Raw genomic sequence first — 15,872 nt, 5'->3', positions numbered from 1 at the left:
ATTGGCTTTTAGGTATGGTGCAAGCCACGGGATGGCCACTGATAACCAGGGGACGCCAGAGGATTCGCTGCTTCGCACTTGGCCCGCCAGCCAGCGGGCCAGCCCCAGACCCAGACCCTGACGCCCCGACCTGCCTAACCAGGTGTAGCTCCAACACGGTTGAGTCCTTCCTCTACCAGAGAGTAGGGAGTAGCAGCACACCTTTTCCATACGCCACACCATCCAACCATCACTATCAACCAAATTAACTAACACCCATCGCCGCAACCACTACAATAGTGTTTCATCTCCCGCACATAACCCGTCTTTGATTCTCCGTCGTTCCTTTCGCCGCGATACACAGTACATTATCCAACAAGTCTGTCCCATGCATCTTTGCCTACTATTGCTCAGCAAGACCTCAACTACAAGCAGTCCAGTCTCTCAATGTATTCCGTTTGAACGCGGTCGAACTTGAGCATCTCAATGATCCATCATGGTTACATAAGTTTCCCATTACTACTCTATCTATCAGGCCTTCATTCAATCGCCACAATACTCACCCAATATGCGATCCATCGGCCGGCCTTTCCCCATCTCAACTTACCCTATACTCTCCGCCTCTCACTTGGGATCTAGATCAGCCACGGCGCCCATCGATGCTTGGTACACCGTCGGTCGACCGTGCGTTACTTGACGCCACTCTTCCGATGCCTGTACCGCCTTTGCGTACGCCTGAACTGTAGGCGGTAGAAGCTCCAATCGCTCGTTGTCCAGCAGCCGGATCATGAGCGCCGACGCATACGCATCAAGGATCGTCGGCTGCTGCCCGAAGATCCACCGTGAGCCATCAGCTCCATGCTCCTCGATGATACCAGCCAGTTCCGCCATGAGTTCAGACACGTGCCTCTCGACTTGTGCAATGTGCTCCAGCTCTATCGTCCTGCTATGCAGCGTGTCGTGGCTGTCGCGACGTCAGCTGGCTGTTGCGTTTACAAGCTCTGATGGAGGCCAGAGTCACTTACAAGATAGACTTAATCTCCAGCGCCCGCCGGTGCTTCTCTGAAATGCTAGAACTCTCCAGCATGGCAGCCGCAACGTTGGGTATACCATTCGCCGCCGCTTCCGGTGGTATGTTGAGCGCCTTGAAATGAAAGCTATACAGCTTGTCCATCAACTCGTCAATGGCTTCCTTGTGGGCTGCAGGAACCAGCTCGGGCTGCTTCTCGCATAGCCACTTTGCGATATCCCGACTGTCACTCAATCCCGAAGGAAGCAAGGCCGAGGTCAGACACGGCACCTGTTTTGGGCAGTTGAGGGTCAATAATGTTTCTACATGCTCTCCTCGTCTCATGCCGCCTCGCTCAACACACTTGTCCACTACAACATCGACGTACCTGTCCTTTTGAGTTGACCGTGGTCAAATATTCCTCGCCAAGGTTCTCCTGTGCCTGGAGGTTGACGAATTCCAGCCGCACGTGCGGTGCAGTCTCAGTGTTCAGCTTTCTCCCTAATTGGAGCGCGAACCGCACCATAAGTGAATACAGCGAAAAGGTAAAGTAGTGAAGCGTGTAGCCGGCGCCGGCCTCCGACGCCTTGGTTTCACTCGCCATTGTATCGACAAACCCTATTCAAGCTGGAGCAAAAGTCGGCGCAAGAATGCCGTGTCGGATACGGACCAACCTAGGCAGTTGCTAGGAGCGCCGGTCGCAATTGTCGTTCACCACAATGCTTCGGACGAATTGAGAGCTCGTATTGTGAATAGCTGTCTTTGCGTGGCTTCCAATGCTGCAGCGCTGACTCTTTTGTATTGGTCTAGCTCGAGACCTGCCTTTCAAGATGTGCAGAAGCGAAAATCGAGAGACAAACTCTACTATGTGGGTGTTGTCTGATAGTGTGCGGCCAGCTTGGCTCTGCCTGCGCCTTGGACGGACAGCCGACGGCACAGGCTCGCCGCAGGAAACTAGCCCAAACTCGGGGAGGCCGGCATGTGGCGACGCCCTAGTCGATCGAGTTTCCTTGATTTCCTGGCCCTCCTTCCTTTCGCATTTTCAGATCTTCAGGCACTCGGTAAGGAACGCCTTAATGATAGAGGGAGACACAGCCGCAGCCAAAATTTAGGCTTCCGGGACGGCATCCCCGATCCAGGTGTCGCGTTGATGCTCTGCCCAGACTGTTCTCGATGCTAATAACAACATCAACCCCCTTAATCAAGGGATTGCCCGAGACACAGGTTATTTTTGGAACCATGCGATGGCCCTAGTAAGAGACTTGCCGCTTCACCGGAATGACAAGCCTGTTGCCAATTCACAGAGCAAGGCAAACCAGATCCTCGGGCGCAAAGAAAGATATAGCTGTATATGTAGCAGGTATTGTGAAAGCCTCAACGTAAAATGTTTTTTCAAGATGAAAGAACGTGGTAATTGATGCACCGCTCTTCACTGCACATGTAATGCAGTGCGAGAGCCAAGCCTGTCAATCAATGCTCACTTGTCTGGCTTTGCACCTCTGATCCGGCCGCAGCTGATCGCCTTCTTTCGTCTCCCTTCCAAATTTTTACTCTTGTTGATTCAGATAACATCGAAGTTCGCTTTCTCCGAAACCCTACCCTCAGTCTCAGCCCAAGCTAGGTATCCCGGGCCGGGGCGCGGACGCGAATTGAGGTCTTCACGATGAGTCTACATGTAGGCCAGCAGCTCAGACTCTGTTCAAAGTTTTGGCAAGTAGATGGCTGGCAGCTTCCCGGTTGTTGAATATCTCAAGAAGTTCCGGGACTTCCTGAACGGCCAGACCTCGGTTGTTGCGTCCGGTCAGAGCATACCAAAGTACTCAGCATCATACGAGTCCCTGGACCTCCTCCTCGGTCAATCACATGCAGAGCGCTTCTGAGCGATGAAAATATGATATTGTAGAAAAATGACAAACAAGGACGAGTGGAACGTAGCCCTACTCTTTTCTATTACAATTCTAAGCTCTGTTTACTAGCCCAATTTCTCCTCAAAAAGAAATAATCGTCAATATAACCAGTACGCCAAAAAATTGTGCCCATGTGCTGCTGCCATATCCTTTTACTTCATTCCTTCAATAAATCAGCGCTGCGTCTCGTCCTCCGACACCATCAACTTCGTCAGCAGAAGGGCCGTGGTTAGCACGCAGCCAAGCGTAATACCACCTGCCAGGTACAGCACCGCATTGACGTCACCGCTGCCGCCGCCATCCTTCGCCCGGCCGTACAGGCTCTGCGCGATCAGCGGGCTGATGATGCCGAACAGGCGGCCCCAGAACCCCGCGACGCCGCACGCCGCGCCGCGCACCGGCGCGGGGAACGCCCCGGGCGTCCAGCCGTACAGCACGGCATTGAACATGGACTGGAAGAAGTACTCGAGCGCGAACAGGCCCTCGCGCTTGGCGACGGAGTCGACCGTCGCGAGGAGGAAGATGGACGCGCCCATGAGGGCCGAGGAGAGCACCATGGTCCACCGGCGGCCGAGCAGCGGCACGCGGTACATGAGCGCGCCAGCGAGCACGCCGATGATGCCGGGCGCGTAGGTGTAGATGTAAGCGGCGTAGGTGGCGCGCAGGCTCACGTGGGCGGCGCCGTTCTTGAGGGCCAGGATCCGCGGCAGGTAGAAGCCCGCGACGGTGAAGCCGGAAAAGTCCATGGCATGCATGAGCCAGACGAGGATGGTCAGCCGGGCCATGCCCCAGCTGCCGAAGAAGACCTTGTAAGGAGCCAGTGTCCTGGCCAGCTGGGCAACGGCGCCGCCGCCCATGCTCAGCCCCTGCGACGAGGCGCTAGAGTGTGAGCTCCGCCGGCTGTTGCTGCTGACTTCCACCTCGTACTCGCGCTCGACGGCCTCAAATGCCTCGGCCGTGATGTCGCACTTGCTGTCCTTGCTGCCTGTGATGTGCCGCATCGTGGCGATGGCCTCGTCGTCGCGGCCCGCGTACACCAAAAACTTGGGCGTCTCCTTGAACGAGAAGACGAAGAAGCGAAGCACAAAAACCGTCAGCGACAGCGCACCAGTGGTGAACAGCACATAGCGCCAGCCCCTGTTGCTGTCCCTCGCGCAGCAGCGGGTGCCCTCGGCGACGTTGCTGCATGAGGGAAGGGGGTTCGGCTCGGAAAAGTTGGGCGTGCACGAGTAGTTTGGGATGAAGCCGAAGGCGATGGCGCTGGACGCGATGACTCCGAGAGGCTGGAAGACGGACAGGCACGCGAGCAGGAAGCGGCGGTCGCGCGGGACGAACTCGAGGAAGATGGCCGAGTCGACGGGGATGTTGCCGCCGACGCCGAAGCCGACAAAGGCCGTGAGGACGAGGAACGTGGTGTAGCTATTTGAGGCGCCGAGGCAGAGGCCAAAGATGGAGGAGACGAGACAGGTGAGGTTGAAAGCCCAGCGGCGGCTTGTTTCACTTCATTGATTAGATGCAAACGCGCGGAGCTTGGGGAGAGAAGGGGCAAACGCACCGACAATGTCTGCCATGAAGCCCCAGAAAAATGCACCGGCCGTCAGCCCGGCATTGAAGCTCGTGGCGATGCGGCCTGACTGGCCGTTGCTGAAGCCCAGCTCCTGCTGCCGCGAGCTCAGCACGAGGCCGAACGCCTGCGCCCAGAGCAGGTCGATGAAGTAGCCGCAGCCGCAGAGAGCCCAAACGCACCACTGGTACCGTCCCATGCCGTACGCATCGATGACGCGGTTGAGGAGCGTGCATTATCGTTGGTAAAGCGATTGGCCGCGGAGGTTGGGAGGTCCATGATGGCCGTCGAGGTTGCTGCTGCTCGACGTGGCCGACCGAGCCCGCCGAGCCCGTCGACACGAGTGTTTTTGTCTTGTACATCGCTTCTACTTCTTCTCCTTTTCTTCGTCCTTGATCGTGGAGAAAGAGTCCTTCGAGAAAATTACCGATACAAACTTCATGATCGCGGCGCCTTTATGTATGACGTGGGCGGCGTTTGCAGCAGAGTTGGGCCCAGATGGCGGGCGTCATGCGTGTGCCATGCTGATGAGACGGCTCGAGATCGAGAAATAAGGCCGGGTATGGGGCGTGCATGCGATCTTCGACCTTTTCGACCGATAAAAAAAGCATCCGGCGATGGGCAACTCGTCGGTCTCGAGGGATGGGGGGTCGTTAGCTTCAAACTTGGCATGGCGGCGCAATCGAAACGAGAGGAATAAATAGTAAGCGTCACTGGAGCAATTGTTCCGGACGACTAGTTGACGAGCTTGATTATTCGCTTCCGGTCCTGCAGCGAAATAAATGATTAATGAGTACAATTTACATAATAATTGGATATTACCCAATAAATTTATTATGATGAACGTGCCTGCTAGTTGTCTAGAAGTTGTCAGGCAACACTGTGCCGTCTCCACCCCTCCTCTCCTTTTTCAAACGATCACAAACAGCTTGAACCCTACTTTCATCGTACGCAGAATCGTAAGAATACCCGCTGAAGTAAAAAACATGACTCCGCACCAGACAATCAGCCCCGTCCAGTTCCTGTCCTCCCCATCCCCGAGAATCGCCCCCGCCACGGGACTGCCGATCAGCGCCCCGAGGCCGATGATCGCGAAGCTCATGCCCAGCCTCGTCGCCCACACGCCCTTGTCCGGCGACAGGCTCGTCACGATCGGGATCGGCAGCGCGACGTACGGCGCCGACACGAACCCGTAGACGGCCGTGAACGCGACCACGCCACCCGTCGTCCGTATGCCCAGGAGCGCCAGTGCCAGCGCCCCGGAGATGAGGCCGAAGACGATCTGCACATTCATAAGCCCCCAGCGCCCGGCCAGCCAGCTAGGGAGGAGCCGGCCGAAAAAGGACCCCGCGTTGAGGATGGCCAGCAGGTAGCCGGCGAGATGTGGGTCGGTGCCGGCGACCTCGGTTGCATACAGGGAGATGTAGTAGTAGAAGACGTACAGGCCCAGGAAGTTGACGAAGAAGCTGAGGCAGGCGACGAGGTAGAACTTGTCCCTGACGTGGCCGAAGTCTATCTCCTTGCGCCGCTGTTGGCTCTTGCCGACTCGGAGCCGCATCACGGCCGCGGCGAAGAGCATGGTGGCGAGGACCATGAAGCCGATGATCCGCACCGTCCACGGGAAGCCGACCTTTCCTACAAGCCGCTGCAGCATGATGGGATACACGACAGCGCCTGATCAACATCACGTTAGCCGCGCCGTCACCCTCCCCAAACGCGCCATCAACCAACTAACTTACCGACGCTGGACCCGCTCACCGCGATACCGATCGCGAGGGGCGCGCGGCTCGAGAACCACTGCGACACAACCGACGACGCCGGCAGGAAGACGAGGCCGAATCCCACACCCGTCACGACCGTCTGGGCCAGGAAGAACTGGTAGTACGCGTGGCACAGGCTGGTCATCATCAGGCCGAAGACGGTGACCGCGGTGCCCACGCCGAGCAGGAGGTGCAGGTGGCCGCCGTCTAGCACCGGCCCGGTCGCGACACACACGAGGTAGCACACGAGGAACTGCGCCGAGCCGATCCACGCGATCGCGGACGCGGAGGAGCCCCGCAGGAGGTCCGTCTCGTAGATGCCCTGGAATTGCCCGTACGCGTTGAGCAGGCCGAGCACGTTGAAGGTGATGACCCACGCGCCGGCGACCTGCACCCACGCTATGAACCCGCCGTTGGGCGGCGCGGAGATGTCGTCATCTTGCTGCTGCTGCTTTTCCGGGGAGTGCGCTGGCGAACCGTCGTCGCTTCCCGGCAGCAGCGTCGAAGCTTGTTTTCTCTCACTGGAATTCATGGTACAGAAATAACGATCATCTGTTGCTCATGAGAACAGAGAACGGCGTGTGACCGTTGAGCACAAGTGACGGCAGAGGCGGAATATTTAAAAATGAAACATATCGATTCCTGTTACCGTTTTATGTTAAATCAAGCGCTGAGCTGAGCTCGACCGTGTTCGGCGAAAACAGCTTCTCAGATCCGTAAATGATTCCAAAGCATCTTGTCGCATTACGGATTGCCGCATACGTGATTCCCGCTAACTTGAGGGAAGACATAATTATTCAGCCCGTCAGTTGGCGTATTATTCAGCTCACCTCTCGGCTTGTTGCCTTGAAACATTCAGGCTCGTGGTTGCCGTGGGGTTTGCCGATCAGTGGCAAGGCTCTGAACCATGCCAAATCTGGGACGGGAGATCCATCGAGATTCGTGGCGATTCGTCAGTGGCTTATTATGGTACGTTGTAGCCTCAGCTATGATACTGCGTCCCAAGACTGCCACCCTATCTGAACACAGTCTGAGAGCTATGCTGCCACGGGTAATAGACTGCCGAATGCTGCATCTTTACCAGCCATGTGACGAGTCGCTTCGATGTCTTGCCGCTCCTGCAATGTAACTAGTATCCCGCGCACACTTTAAGACAGAAAACAAGTTCACGTCTCATTCGCCAGCGGACTCTTCTCCTCGATCAACTGCATCTGCGCTGGCCGCTGGCGCTCCCCGCAGCTCCAGACTAAGATCCATGAATGTCTCACAGTCAGCGGTGCGGATTCAAACTGGTTGGTATACGGACAATTAGTTGAGACATAGTTCTGACAAAAAAAAACGTTCTTCTATCTAGTACGAATACATGTTACAAAGAAATGAGGAGTTTGACGTAAACACCAAGACGTAAACGGCGCGAAATAATAAAAAAAATACAAGACATGAGGACGTTTGTCTGTTTTTGCTGTAGAGAAGTTCATTTTCCTTTCCCTTCCTTTTTCGTAGAGTTGAGAAGAACGGTAGATGGGCATAAACCCCCTGGGGGTTTCCCCAAACCCGGCCTGATTCGGAGCCCCTCCATGCAGATGCAGAAAGGACAGGGCAGCTTCATCATAGTCTGCTCTGCTCCGATCCCGACAGCTCGCGGAAAGCCGGCGACGGTTGCGGTGCGTCAGCGCCAGGCGCGGCCACCTCGCCGTCACCCGGGAACGGTGGCGGCGCGCTCTGCTCCTTGCTGCCGCCAAAGTACTTCTCAAAGTCCTCGTTGTCCTCGAACGGCCGCTTGCCCAGGATGCGTACCATGTCGTCACGCACGAGCACCTCCTTCTTGAGCAGCTCCTCCGCGATGAGGCCGACCTCTCGCTTCTTCTCCACCAAGAGATCCTTGCAGCGCTTGTAGGCCTCGCCGACTATCCGGTGCACCTCTTGGTCAATCTGCTGCGCCGTAGACTCGGCAAAGGGCTTGGAAATGCGGTTCGGGTCGTTGTCAAAATGGACGGGGCCGACGAGGTCGGACATGCCCCATTGCGTGACCATGCTGCGTGCCAATTGGCTGACCTTCTTGAAGTCGTCGCTGGCTCCGGTTGTGACCGTGGGGAAGTGCAGCTCCTCAGAGACGCGTCCGCCCATGGTCATGGCCATGCGGTCCATGAGCTGGCTCGTGCTCATCAGGTAGGCATCTTGCGGCAGGTACTGAGCATAACCCAAAGCGCCCTGGCCGCGAGGAATGATTGAAACCTTGAGCAGGGGGTCGGCATGTTGCAGGAACCAGCCGCAGATGGCATGGCCGGCCTCGTGATAGGCAACAGTCTTCTTCTCCTCGGGCTTGAGCACCAAAGACTTGCGCTCAAGACCACCAATGACACGTTCAATGGCGCGCTCAAAATGCTCCATCTTGACTTCGTCGGCGTTAGCACGGGCGGCAATCAGGGCAGCTTCGTTGACAACGTTGGAGATGTCAGCGCCAGAGAAACCAGGAGTGAGGGTCGACAGGCGTCCAACAAGGTGGTCAATGTCCTCGCTCGTCACAATCTTCTTCAGGTAGACTCTGAAAATTTCCTGACGTCCGCTCATCGTGGGCCGGTCGACGTAGATATGTCTGTCAAATCGACCAGGACGCATCAGCGCCTTGTCCAGCACATCAGCACGGTTGGTACCCGCAAGCACAACGACTTGCTCTCTTGTGTTGAAACCGTCCATTTCTGTCAGAATCTGGTTAAGAGTGGCCTCGCGTTCGTCGTTGCCCCCGAACCCCTTGCCGCTGTCCTGTCGCGCCCGACCGATGGCGTCGATTTCATCAATGAAGATGATGCAGGGTGCGTTCTTGCGACCTTCGGCGAACAGGTCACGGACACGCGAAGGCCCGACACCGACAAACATTTCGACGAATTCGGAACCGCTGACGCTGAAGAACGGCACACCAGACTCGCCAGCGGTGGCCTTGGCAAGTAGAGTCTTACCAGTACCGGGAGGGCCGGCCAGAATGGCACCACGGGGAATCTTTGCACCAAGCTTCTCAAACTTCTCGGGTTGTTTCAAGAAGCTGACAAACTCCATGATCTCCGTCTTGGCCTCCTCGAGACCAGCGACATCAGCAAACTTGACCTTGACGGCGCTCTCGGCATTGAACTTCTTCGCCTTGCTCTTGCCAAAGTTGAACATGCCGCCAGCACCACCTCGGCCACCCATGGAACGTTGCGTGTACAGAATCAGGCCGATGAATAGTAGCGTCGGGCCAAATGCCAGGAGAACGTTGCCTATTGTGCTGCCACCGGCCTCGTAGCTGACGGGAATGCGCTCGCTTTGTGGGATGCCGAGCTGATCTTGAGCCTCTTCCAGCTTCTTCTCAAAGGACTCTACTGACCCAATTGAGAAGACATACTGTCTCCTGTCGTCGCCTTGATCAGCTGTGGGGTGAAGTTCGACGCGGACCTGAGAACCGTTGACGACAATCAACTTCTGCACGAGACCCTTGTCGAGGAATGCTTTGCGCATCTCTTGCCAGGTGATTTGCTTCTGGGACATGGAGCCACCAAACGAGTCTAGTGAGTACATGATGATACCGAGGAGAAGAACCGTCTGCATGAGGCTGATTCGGACGTTGATCGTCTTGGTATTTTCATCGTTCGGTCGTCCTTGATTCTGATGCTGGCTCTGGTTGCCAGGTTGTGGCCCGGACTCGCCAACCTTGTTTTGCGTAAAAGTGCCATTCTGTTTCTTCTCCTGCTCCACCTCCCAGGCGGCCAGTCGCTCGGCCATGGCAAAGACAGAGCGCATGAGGCGGCCCTTGTCCATGATGGACAGGTTGCCAGGACCCATCCTCATCTTGGCGAGAATATCTCTTATTTCAGCGGGCGCACCGGTTTCTTGGATGCCCTTGAGGATCTCGTCTAGCTGTGCTCTTTGTGCTTCAGGAATGACCTGATAAAACACTTGCATTTGCTTGATCTCGTCCTTGGTCAAGTAAATCCAGCCCGGGGGCAGGGGAAACGACTTGGACCCCTCTGGCTTGACCCCATCTTCATGAACGTCTGGCCTGTTCTCCTTGTTTGAATTTTCGTTGGTAGATTTTTCGGCGTCCCTGTTCGGCTTTTGATCGTTTTCGTGCTGTGGAGGCTGCGAGGAGTAGCATCGCAACTGGTTGGAGTAACTAGTTCGCAGGATCGGGGTGGCGGCTACTCGAGAAAGCGCGGATAGGCGCACACCTCGCTGCAGGCTGACGCTATGTGATGTCCTCAAGAGCCGCGTCAGCTGGCCTGATTGCCTTAGAAGGCGTGACATTTTTGTGGTGAATGTTGCGCAGTTTGCGGAACCACCGGCGGCCAGGCGACGGGTGAACTTGTTGCGCGATTGAAACTATCTCATGAGCTGCGCAAATGAATTCTCTGGCGGCTTAGGGAAGACCTGCATGGATGAGAAGCATCCAGGTGCTGCAAAGCCGTGCGATTAGAAGGTGAGTGGGATTGGCGACGGAAGTTGCTCTCTGCAACAGGATGGAAGCTTCACGGTGATGTCTGTATGGGGCGGCGAATGGGCAAAATTACATGTTGTTCACGTGACCCATCAGCGGGCGGACTTTGGCCGGCGCCGGAGTTGACACCGGCACACGGCAAGAAAATGAACGCTTGAAGTCATCAAACATACGATACGGTTGGAATTCAAATTTATTATCAAGCGCGCGGCATTTGGTGGGCTGTTGATTGTGGTGCAGCTCTGTGCCTTCCATTATTTATACATGCTGCCTGCAGGGCGTACTAGATAGAGGCTGAGACGTCAACGCTCCGAACTAATATCGCGCGAACATTTCCACTTCCTTTTATCGGGATCGAATGTCTTATTCCTTCTTCAGAAATAATCTCAGCTTGGTGTTCATAGTCTCCTTGCACATCTGGCGTGTCGCGCCACATCTCGATAGTAGTACCGAGGCTGGCGAGTTGATGAGACAGATAATTCCTCACCACCCGCAGGGCCTGAGGTTCGTCACCGATTTCAAGGAGGAGCAGCTTCGGTTTGACCTGGTACGCAATGTCAAGTAGCCTAGCGTAAAAGACGTCCGAAGTTTGCCACCCCGGTGGCGGCTCGAGATGGGCGCCAGGCACCAGGGCTAACGCAGGCTCGAACTTGCGAACGGAATGTCCCATCTGGCCGCGGCCGCTGTTCCAGACGTCTAGGGAGATGTATGGCGGATTCGACGTCAAGACGTCCCAGCTCGTCGAGATCGTATCCTTCATCTGCAAGTCGTCGAAGATGTCGCCTTTGGTGATTTCCACTTGCTTTTGGCCCGGGACCATGTTTAGGTGACCCGTACTCGTATTCACAGCCAGATTCTGCTGCGCCAGCTCGACTGCTTGTGTTGAGACGTCAACACCGCGTACCTGCAAGGACTTGGTTGAATTTTGAAGCAGCGAAAACAAGAGCAAAGGTATGCAGCCTGTCCCGGTGCAAAGGTCAAGCACCTTGAGCTCCTGCAGACCATACCGACGCCTAAGCCGCTTAACCTCGTTGGCGAGATGATACGTATAAGCTTCTGTGTCTGGCCGAGGAATGAGCACGCCGGGTTTGCACTGTATATCCAGAGGCCCAAATGGTTGGGACTTCAAGACATATTGAAGAGGTATTCCTTGGCCCCTTTGGCGGCAGAGCGCATGTAATCGCTGCTCTCGGTGGGCGGGCTTGGTGGCTAGGTCGACATGCTCGCGGATCCAGCGCAACTCGTTGAGCGCAAGAGGTAGGCTCTTGCAAGCGAGAAGTAAAGTTGCGGCATGAGGCGAGTGTTTTCCAGCCCGTCGAAAAAGCCAGGGCGGAGTTCGCGGCATCACCTGTTATGATTGATAAGATGAGTCCATTGGCAAGGCGTTGTTTGATGCAAGATGGCCGAGACCCCTGGAAGATTTGGAGATTTGAATCCAACCGCTTGCCCCACGGGGCCGTTTCAATACCTATGTCGATACATCCTGAAATAGCACAGCAACAATATAAGTTAAAATGAGGGTGTTTCTATTTTTTTTTTTTTTGCTATTTTTTTTTTCTACTTTTTGAGCTTAAAATGCGAACCACGCGTTAAGACTATGCCGTCTCTAATTGCCAATCACTCATAAAACACAATCAAGCCTATCAGCCCCAGTCTGTCTATTTTCTCATCATGTTCAGACCAGCCTTGATCCAGAGCGCAGACGAAAAGCAGAAGGCTGCCTCCCAAAAGACACTACGTAGTACGTGATACATGCGGTTATCCTGCAGCTTGATGTACGTCACCACGTAAGCGAGGCGCGTAACTAGATAGCCAATGCTGAGAAAGTTCAAGGAAGAGCTCTCCAAACCCGCATAATTTCCGGCCACGACTGCGGCGGCAAAGTAGCCGAGCGTCTCGAAGCTATTGTCGGATGCTGCTTGGGCGCGAAGGATGCGAGCTTTGGCCTGCGGTGCGTGAGATTAGCATACATGGAAGCATACCCAACTGTACAGCGCTAACCTCTTTGTCGAGAGTCTCAGACTCGGCTATGGCATCGTTGAATTTGCGAGGATAGGCATTGTCGTAGTGATTCCGAGCGTGAAGGATGGCATAGCCATGCGGACCAATACAGGTTCCGAGCACCACGGCGGGAAGCTACCTTGGTTAGCATTCTGCTGTATTTTACGCAAGATACAGACGCACCGTGAAGAATGAAAGATTAGCAGTCGCCATTGCGGTCTTTACTCTCGAATCCGTTAGAAAGGGGGGAGGTTGCATCAATGCGTGGGGAGCCAATACGCTTTATAATATTGGTAGTTGAGCAATACCCGAAGGGCCTACGATATAAAGCCGATCGGCGACCGTACCAAGTAAACATGCGACGAGGGCCAAGCAACGTTATGGGGTCTTATTTCGGATGACCATTGACTTAATCTCACTGGTCCGACCTGAATTGCTCTACCGAGGTGCTACAGCATAAAGCTATATGTCGTGAAGCATAAGACAGGTGCTTCTGCTAATTACAGCCTTTGGCTGAGGGACTATATAGTTCGATCGCCGAATGGTTACCAGTACTAAAAGGCTACAGTGGGGGTAGTGGTGCTTTATCCACCATAACTCGTGAATTACAGAGAGCTACAGGCCGCCACGGGGCCAACTGGTGGCTGGCCTTAGCCGATGATTATCCAGCCTTTCACAAAGCCTACGACGGACTCATTAGTAGTGGCCGTGCACAGCATCTCAAAAATACATCAACATCTAACGCCAACATCGCCAACACCCGCCAACCCACGAAATCCCGTCATTTTCGAACATAGTCGCCCTCCGTCCCTGTTGATTGACGAGTCTTGGAACTTCTAGGCCCTGCTATCCACCACCGGCCGCCCAACGCTTACCCATCTCCTCCAACTCACCTCACACGACACACCCGTCTCACTCATCAACTGACCGCCACCATGAACGCGCCTGATCGGTACGTCGTGACGTCCACACAGGATGGTCTCATAAACCCCACGTCTACTCGAAATGCAACTCCCGAGGAACCAGCCCCAGACAGTCGATGCTAACCAGCGCTTAGTTTCGAGCTCTTCTTGCTCGCCGAGGGCGAGAGGAAGATTGAGGAGAAGGTCTACTCTGGTGCGTACCGGCGTGCAAGTCCCCTAGCAGCCAGTCAGTACCGAAATGACTAACCCATATTTAGGAATGTCCAACACGTCAGACTTCCTACTCAAGAAGGAAGATCACACCCTCGGCCACCTGCTCTCCGAGCACCTCAAGTTCCCCCCCCCCGCCTTTTTCGTCTTTCACCGCTCCTCTTACTATAAAGTTGCGCGACATGCATCGCTAACATGGTCCGCAGTCGGCCACCCCAACGTCCCCGAGCTCTTCATCCGCGTGCAGACGGACGGCACCGTGTCGTCGCGGGACGTCTTCACATCGGTGTGCGAGAAGCTCATCAACCAGCTCGAGATGCTGCACCAAAAGTTCACGCGAGAATGGGAGCTGCGGCGCATTGCCAACACGGGGAACCAGGCCGGCATGCAATCCAACGGCCTGTGAGGAAGATATTGTGCTGGGGATGCATATGGATCATTTATGGCGTTGGGGCGTCCTCTTTCTTTTTCACTACAATGTAATCATATTCATCACAAAAAGCAGTCGTCTTGCCCCTGGGTTCATGTACTTCAATTTGAACTCAAAAATGCATTCCTTGTTTCGGGTATGCTCTCTGTCTACCGAATAACCTCGCCGGGTGTGCTGGTCATTGCCCACGGGTGCGACTGCGGCGCTTCGTGACGTGCATCATGCGTTATACCTAGCAGCAATAGCTAGATAACCGGGCCTTCCAATTCATCCGCAGGTCGTTAGCATTGTGGCCGCTTCACGCTGAGCCACGCATTTTCGTCGTCCATTCGTACCATCCATCATGCTTCAGGCCTCAACAGGGCCCTCGCCACCGGGGATCAACTAGATGTGCGATTAGCAATTTTTTGTCTGCATCCGAGTGCCGCATATCGCCTACCATGCATATATTGTTGCCGTTCAACAGAATCTTGGGCAGCTTTGTGTGGTTGCCAGTGTAGTCGCTACTTTGGTCAGCAAAACGGCATTTGGTTGGCGCGAGCAAGTTTCCCTCACAATTCTGTGACGTCCTCCAAAACCATGTCTACGCTTGTTAGCATTACTCCGCCATACATACAGGGCCGCGAGAGAGCCGACTTACTGACATAGTCGTCGAAACCAACAAGAGTGCCGCTAAATTCTGCATCGCGGGTCAGTACGCCCCGAAAAGCTCACCGACCGAACCCCGAGACCGAGATCTTACCCTTTTCACCCTTCATGATGACCCAAATCCTCGATCCGACACACTTGTCGATGAGTTCTACTCGATTAGCTCCCGTTTTCTAAGATGTGTGAGATGCTTCTTCACTCACCGAGGGGTAGTAATTGAGAGGCCATTTTGAGTGATGTGAGTGTGAGGGGTCCGCTTGCTTTATTCAAGAAGAGTCGGATAGGTTGATAAATCACGTCTCAAGTGAAATTCGCCTCTTGATCAGTCCAGAGCTCAGTTCGATGGATTGTGCTGTGCCTCATCAAACCCACACTACAAGGCCAAGACTGACTTCCTGGCTGCTGTTGCACGTGCTCACGCGGTGCTGACTAAGGAAATATTCCGCCACAAAGCCGCTGTAGCGACGCGCCACGCGCCCCGTCCAGCCACTGTGAATGCGAATTAACAACTCGTAACTGGTCGCTGTGGTTCGTTTGTACATACATACATCAGACATGCAATTGCTACCTGAAAGACTTGGTGACCAGCCACCATATCGGATGATGGATGGGCTAGGACCGCCTCTCGATAGTGCATAATAATAAGGGGCGTGCCGCCGCGCAGATGCCGTCGATGACCAGCCAGCGCCCCATGGTAAGAAGTCTTAACGATGAGTCCGATCTGAGGCACCAAACTCGGCATACACTGAAGCACCGAGACCAAAGCCTTCTTTGTCTTTGACAACTCGACTAAAGAGCAATTATGGAATCCAGCCACTCGCGCTAGAAACCGAGGCTTTACCTTTATCTTCAGCGCTGGACTTTGTAAGAAGGCCTCCGTCCCTGGAAGCTACCGGGTCTTATGAACGGCGATGACACGCCCGACGTCGCGTTCCCCCGATTCAACCCCAGTAGGTTGTTGCCATGGCACCCG

The 15,872-nt window shown here is 54.9% G+C and overlaps 7 protein-coding genes across 7 annotated transcripts; 1 reads left to right on the top strand and 6 right to left on the bottom strand.

Moving 5' to 3' along the window:
- Window positions 1–603: 603 nt before the first annotated feature.
- On the bottom strand, window positions 604–1,592 carry ISF_00952 (Thioredoxin-like protein; the record flags this gene model as incomplete). Its single annotated transcript, XM_018844559.1, has 3 exons — window positions 604–943; window positions 1,005–1,279; window positions 1,377–1,592. 3 exons carry the CDS (start codon window positions 1,590–1,592, stop codon window positions 604–606), a joined length of 831 nt encoding a protein of 276 aa, XP_018709009.1.
- A 1,476-nt stretch (window positions 1,593–3,068) lies between these two features.
- On the bottom strand, window positions 3,069–4,658 carry ISF_00951 (membrane transporter; the record flags this gene model as incomplete). Its single annotated transcript, XM_018844558.1, has 2 exons — window positions 3,069–4,386; window positions 4,447–4,658. 2 exons carry the CDS (start codon window positions 4,656–4,658, stop codon window positions 3,069–3,071), a joined length of 1,530 nt encoding a protein of 509 aa, XP_018709008.1.
- A 711-nt stretch (window positions 4,659–5,369) lies between these two features.
- On the bottom strand, window positions 5,370–6,751 carry ISF_00950 (Major facilitator superfamily domain, general substrate transporter; the record flags this gene model as incomplete). Its single annotated transcript, XM_018844557.1, has 2 exons — window positions 5,370–6,133; window positions 6,199–6,751. The coding sequence occupies 2 exons, from the start codon at window positions 6,749–6,751 to the stop codon at window positions 5,370–5,372; spliced, it is 1,317 nt and encodes a 438-aa protein (XP_018709007.1).
- A 1,076-nt stretch (window positions 6,752–7,827) lies between these two features.
- Window positions 7,828–11,507, bottom strand: ISF_00949 (Peptidase M41, FtsH; the record flags this gene model as incomplete). Its single annotated transcript, XM_018844556.1, has 2 exons — window positions 7,828–10,332; window positions 11,175–11,507. 2 exons carry the CDS (start codon window positions 11,505–11,507, stop codon window positions 7,828–7,830), a joined length of 2,838 nt encoding a protein of 945 aa, XP_018709006.1.
- An 838-nt stretch (window positions 11,508–12,345) lies between these two features.
- ISF_00948 (Membrane-associated, eicosanoid/glutathione metabolism (MAPEG) protein) lies at window positions 12,346–12,901 on the bottom strand (the record flags this gene model as incomplete). Its single annotated transcript, XM_018844555.1, has 3 exons — window positions 12,346–12,633; window positions 12,689–12,823; window positions 12,872–12,901. The coding sequence occupies 3 exons, from the start codon at window positions 12,899–12,901 to the stop codon at window positions 12,346–12,348; spliced, it is 453 nt and encodes a 150-aa protein (XP_018709005.1).
- A 722-nt stretch (window positions 12,902–13,623) lies between these two features.
- On the top strand, window positions 13,624–14,227 carry ISF_00947 (DNA-directed RNA polymerase, RBP11-like protein; the record flags this gene model as incomplete). The annotated part of the gene is made up of 3 exons (XM_018844554.1): window positions 13,624–13,640; window positions 13,746–13,804; window positions 13,869–14,227. The coding sequence occupies 3 exons, from the start codon at window positions 13,624–13,626 to the stop codon at window positions 14,225–14,227; spliced, it is 435 nt and encodes a 144-aa protein (XP_018709004.1).
- Window positions 14,228–14,599: 372 nt separating this feature from the next.
- ISF_00946 (ribonucleoprotein (LSM) domain, eukaryotic/archaea-type) lies at window positions 14,600–15,127 on the bottom strand (the record flags this gene model as incomplete). The annotated part of the gene is made up of 6 exons (XM_018844553.1): window positions 14,600–14,635; window positions 14,691–14,754; window positions 14,807–14,834; window positions 14,892–14,930; window positions 14,994–15,050; window positions 15,103–15,127. The coding sequence occupies 6 exons, from the start codon at window positions 15,125–15,127 to the stop codon at window positions 14,600–14,602; spliced, it is 249 nt and encodes an 82-aa protein (XP_018709003.1).
- Window positions 15,128–15,872: the final 745 nt, after the last annotated feature.

The sequence above is a fragment of the Cordyceps fumosorosea genome, assembly GCF_001636725.1.
Source record: "Cordyceps fumosorosea ARSEF 2679 chromosome Unknown scaffold_1, whole genome shotgun sequence".
In the NCBI taxonomy this organism is placed as follows: domain Eukaryota; kingdom Fungi; phylum Ascomycota; class Sordariomycetes; order Hypocreales; family Cordycipitaceae; genus Cordyceps; species Cordyceps fumosorosea.
This window is presented reverse-complemented; position numbering and strand designations above follow the sequence as displayed.